General features: G+C 39.6%; 1 protein-coding gene across 1 annotated transcript; it reads left to right on the top strand.

Annotated features, from left to right (window-relative positions):
• The first annotated feature begins 2,454 nt into the window (after positions 1–2,454).
• Positions 2,455–4,410, top strand: LOC126890089 (golgin subfamily A member 6-like protein 22). Its single transcript, XM_050658937.1, has one exon. It carries the CDS (start codon positions 2,455–2,457, stop codon positions 4,408–4,410), a length of 1,956 nt encoding a protein of 651 aa, XP_050514894.1.
• The last annotated feature ends 1,449 nt before the right edge of the window (positions 4,411–5,859 follow it).

Here is a 5,859-nt window from a genome sequence, read left to right as displayed (position 1 = left end):
GATTGTTATTCTAGAATAAGATGAATTTTTCCGTAATAATCTTTCTTATTCTGTAACATTGTAATAAGATATAAAAAGGTGCATTTGAATTAGGGACAGGTCAGTTGTGAATTTGAAACCGTCGGTGTACTTTGACATGTAACGGGCGCGGTGTATTTTTTTAATTTGTAATTAGATAAGTTAGTCGATTTGGTGTAATAAATAAATTAGATATCGTAGTTTGTAAAATAAAGGATATAAATTCAGTGTTTTTCATTTATTTAAAAGTAAGTTATAAAAAATAAATAAAGTCAACTAAAACTAAACATTAGTGCATAAAAGATCATAGAAAAGTCAGTATTGTAACAATATCGTGTAATTAGGATTATTATTTTAGGCGAAGAAATTAAGCTTTACACCACATATAATTTCAGGAAAAACCTTGACCCTTTTTGCAGTTTTTGTGATAATGCAAAATTTGTTTATTTTCGGTTAAATAATTTCACATAACACATGTTGGAGCATATCAGCATCTCAAATATATTTTGGTTTAACTAGTAAATTCATTCACAATGTTTTATTATTTAGAATATGTATATATATATATATTGTCAATCTTGACAAAGGCAAGAGTTTCTGCCGAAACGTTGATTGTAAATGAACAATAAAATCTAGTTCCAAATTTAAAACATAATCTCTGAACCTAAACCCAAGAAAAACAAATATATATTATATATATATATATATATATATATATATATATATATATATATATATATATATATATATATATATATATATATATATATATATATATATATATATATATATATATAATTATATATATATATATATATATATATATATATATATATATATATATATATATATATATATATATGGATTCCGACTTTAGGAAGCCAAAAACGCTATATCGCACCGGTCATACGAAGCCCGACACCTCCTTACGAAGCCCGGATTCGGGCTTCGTAATTCTTTAATGTTATTTCCCCAAAAAACGTACTTTACACCATCTCTCGATATTTTAACACAGCTCAGAACATGTGAATACGCTTGGGCTTCATATATATTCGGACAAATTTTAGAAATGTATCATAGGTAGCTCTGAAATCATGATTAACAATACGAAGCCCGGGCTGCTTATGCCTGGAATTATTATCAAAACATACACTCGTAGTTCATGGTATCTACCACCAGTTTGTGCTGCGAAAAAAAGTATATACTCTGTAGAAGTTCAGCAGCGTTAGGAAGCCCACATTGAGCTACCGATTATAAGAAGCCCTGAAGTTTGGCAACGTTTTTGCGTATTCCTCAAAGTACTATTAGCTTGTAAACATTTTTATTATTACCTGGCCATGCACATTTTTCGTATTTTTGGGTCGTTCATCGTCATTAATCTTGTGTACTAAGACTCCCGAGAACAGATTATGGTAATTCTTAGCGTTACCTGTACACAGTAAGATACCGACAGAAAAAAGATTTAAAAATTGAATCGCAAAAGAATTATTTATTTTAATTGATACAATTAATACAAATTAATACTTTGTATTACTAATTTACTATTTTAGTTTGTAATAAGCCACAAAATTTGCTACCAAATAGGAAATTAATATGACAAATTAAATTATTGTTTTTTTTTTATTTAAAAAAGGTTAATGCCTCGACAACTAATGGCCATTGGCATGGTAGGTACGGTAATTTTTAACAGTTAGGTACCTAGTGTCCCTCCTGGGATTGTATTTCTACCTCGACGACGGTGGGAGGGCCGAGTAACCGATCGTGGTCCCTAAAGTTGTGAGGGGAGCACGACCGGTGAAACCAAGGACAGTCCCAGCGTCCAGCGACTGTGCACCGGGTGAGCGCCGGACACCGCCGCTGGACGCTAAAAAGGCGTCGCAACTGAGGCGAGCAGTTGCGACGCCTTTCGCCTTCAGCAGATGTATATCACCCTCCAACTTCCCTACGGCTACTCTAATCCCTAAAAGTTAATCTCGTCCACCTCAGCATTGTGACCGGGGGTCGATGGGGGGCCCCAAAGCAGTGTGCGGGGGGCTCCGCCATCGGGCTCTGATCACAAATTTCTATTCGAAAACTTCTTCGACATACCCACTACGAGTAGCCGTCATGTCTTACCCGACCACACATCCATTCCAAATCCTGCGTAACAGGGGAGGCAGCAGTTACGCGGAAACTCCAGGTAGCCTGTGAATACAAACTGCCACTGCGTCCGGAGGCAACCGTGAAAAAAAGCCTAGAGGAGTAAACCTCAATAAAACAATCCCCACTATCACGGTGGAAGGCATCGTGCCAAAGATATGAGAGATGCGAGGGTTAGAGCATCACAAACGATCCCTTCGGGATACCTGGCGACCTCCCGAAGTAACCAAGCCTTGGCGTGGTAAGGGCGCACTGCCGCGCCAGACGTATAGTACGTCCCAACTCGTGGGAATTTATATGAGTACCAATAAACACAATTCTGAACAGACGGGGGTGAGTGAAGACGACCATCGGCGAGACACGGACAATGGAACGGATATGGAAAATGAGAATAGGAAAAAACAGTCGCCTGACGACTTGAAATGGGAAGAAGGAATGAACAGTTTTGAGAGGGAGCTCATAAACTCACATAAAAAGAAACAGAAGATGAACAGGTCGACTGCCCCAAAACAGTCGACACTAGTAGGGGATGAAATGCTGGAAAGCAGTGAAAATGATGACGATGAGATAGGGGAGGAAAGATCACAAGAGGAAGTGGAAAAAATAGAAAAAGGATGGCAAAATATTCAGGAGAGGGTGTTAGCCTCTTTCTTGCTTGATGATGAAACTATGAATAAGAAGAAAAGGAAAGGGGACAGTCTAGAGAGAATAAATGATCTGAAGAGGGAGAGACTGGAAGAGAGTATTAAGTTTCCTAACGAAACCAAACAACAAAAAATAAACAGGAAACTCGAAGAGTTAAATATAAAACTAATAGAGATATTTACTAACCTAAGCGAAAAAAAGGGGGAAAAGGTGGAGATGGATACGGAATTAAAAAAACTGTTAGGGGTCATAAAATCCACTAACAACAAAAAAGAAGACGACAGTATAGCCGAAAAAACACAACAAGAAGTAAAATGCGATCACTGTAAGCTAAAAGTGGAACAAGAAAGACAGAGAGAAGAGCAAGAAAAAATTAAAAGGGCTCTAAACATGGGGGGAGGAAAAAAAACCTTCATGAGTATATGTAATAGCAAATGGGAGGAGAAAGCATATATAAAGACAAATTGGGAACAAGGGGGGTTACGAGAAACGGTCGAGAAGAAAACATGTCTGATAGTAACAAAAAAGGATGCGAAGGACAAAGGGGTAGAAAATATAATAAAGGACGTGGGAGAGGATCTGGCAGAAACACTAGAGGAAGTGAACGAGGGAGAAATCAAATTCCTTGAGAACTTTAGGAGGAAAGAAAATAAAAAAACAATTTGGTACACGTTTGTCGCTGGAATAGAAAAAGAAAGTGGTGGCGATATATACGACCTAGCAGAAAAGGCTATAACTAAAATTAAGAAAGAGATGGATGAAACACCAAAGGTTGTACGGGTCGTAGCCGGTAACGACCTTAACAAGGAGATCATAAGGAAAGCCCTCGAATATGTGGGGCGGAGGGAAAGTATCTCATGGGAGATGATAGTAAGAGGGAAGGAACTCGAGGTAGAGAAGAAGTCAGAACAAGAAGAAGCCCTCCTTATAAAGATGGGGGGGAAAAAATATAACGAAGTTCTTAGCGAAATGAGAGAAAAAATCGACATTGGAAAAATCGGTCTACAAGTGGAGAAGTTAAAAAGAACGAATGGGGGAGATCTCCTTGTAAAGTTAAAGGGAAGAGGGGCTGCGGAGAAGTTGAGGGCTGAACTGGACAGCAAAATGAACGGGATGGACACGGCAATCAGAAGAAAAGAGACTTTCTTCACGATTACGCGGTTGGACCCTGGGGTTGGTGAGGAAACTCTAAAGAAAATGATAAAGAGCTATACAGGCGTTCCTGAGAGAGAGATAGAAGTCAAGGTTCTACGAACAAACAGATATGGGGAGCAGGTAGCTACGATAGCCGTACGCCCCTCCATAGCGGAAGAGCTGAGGAGGTACGGCTCAATAAAAATAGGGTGGGTTGTGTGTCCAATAATGGAGAGACACAACCCAGTTAGGTGTTTTAAGTGCCTAAAGTTCGGGCACAACACTTACGAATGCAAGGAAGAGAGCAGGGCGGCGTGCTGCTATAATTGTCTCCAAACGGGACATACCGTTGCAAGCTGCGGTAATAAACCGTACTGCTCGGTATGCAAAGAAGAAGGGCATAGGATGGACAGGATGGCCTGTCCGTCGTACCGAGCCCTTGTATACGGTAGGGGAGGAGAGGGGAACCCCTAAAACGAACTGACCAAACATAAAATAGACTCCCTGGAAAACGAAGGTGGGCCCATATACAGCCCACCTAGGTGTTATTTTATATCTTTAAAATTTATTTTATCTATTTTATTTATTTTATTTATTCTATTTTACTCTATTATTTCAATTTTACTAAACCGCTTTTATTTATTGAATTCTTTTACTTTTACATATTTTATCTATATACCGTATCTATTTATTTTATTTATATTAATTAATTTATTTGTTTTAGCTTTTATGCTTTTTAATTTTTTCGAAAGACGTGAGTCCGACGCAGAAACGACCTCTGGGAACTGAACCAAAGTGGACCTCAAGGATCAACCTGGTATACGGATATTGCAGGTGAACGTGGGCAGGGCACGCCGAGCACACGACCTTGTCCACGCAAAAGCCTGCAAGCTAGAAATAGACTTGCTCATCGTCCCGGAACCGAACAAAAAAATAACATCAGCCGGTGGTTGGGTCCAGGATAATGGGAAGAATGTGGCGGTGCTCTTTAGAAATAGGGGTTTGGGGGTGCGTGGTATTGTCAGGGGAGGAAATCATATCCTCATAAAACTGAGGGATTTCAGCCTGCTGGCATGCTACGTGTCCCCAAATATCCCTATGATAAGATACAAAGCAATTGTAGATGAAATAATGAGCGCCGCCACGAACGAAAAAGAAGTGATGATCGCCGGGGACATTAACGCGAAATCGAGGTTGTGGGGTGCCCCCATAAACGACAGAAAGGGGGAAATATGGAATGAATGGATAGCCCAGGCTGGCCTCCAAGTATTAAACAATAACAAACCAACATTCGTAAGGGGGGTCAGCCGAACACACATTGATATTACGTTCGCGAGTGAAGGGCTATCCAGGAGAGTGCACGGCTGGGATGTCCTTGACGATCAGTTATTCACCTACCACCGGTATATACAATACGAAATAAAGGTTAAAGGGGGAATAAGGCGGCCGATAGGACACACGGAGATTTATTTTAACAAAACCAAGTACCTATCGGAGGTCAGGAAAATTAATGAACAAGAGATTTCTGACCTTGGCCAACTGAGAAGAGCACTGCAAAGTGCAGCAAATTTGGCCACCGTGAAGAGAAAAGATAATAAAAAATCCCCCTACTGGTGGACGGATGAGATAGAAGGTCTACGGGAGAGATGCCTCAGAGCTCGAAGGAATTATACGAGAAGCCAGGGCAGCCTCGAGCTCAAGGAAATATATAAAGATCTAAAGAAAACTTTAAATAAAAAAATAAAACAAGAGAAAAAAGAAAAGTGGCAGACCCTGATAAAAGCATTGGACGAAGATATATGGGGCGATGCGTACAAGATCACTATGAAGACGCTGAAAATAATCGCCCCATATAGACTCGACGAAGACCAGCGGATGGAATCAGCTGAGCTCCTCTTTCCTACCAAGGATCATCAAAATTTC

Source organism: Diabrotica virgifera, chromosome 8 (genome assembly GCF_917563875.1).
Source record: "Diabrotica virgifera virgifera chromosome 8, PGI_DIABVI_V3a".
Classification (NCBI taxonomy): Eukaryota; Metazoa; Arthropoda; class Insecta; order Coleoptera; family Chrysomelidae; genus Diabrotica; species Diabrotica virgifera.
The sequence above is the reverse complement of the archived record's forward strand: the minus strand, read 5'-3'. Positions and strand labels throughout refer to the sequence as shown.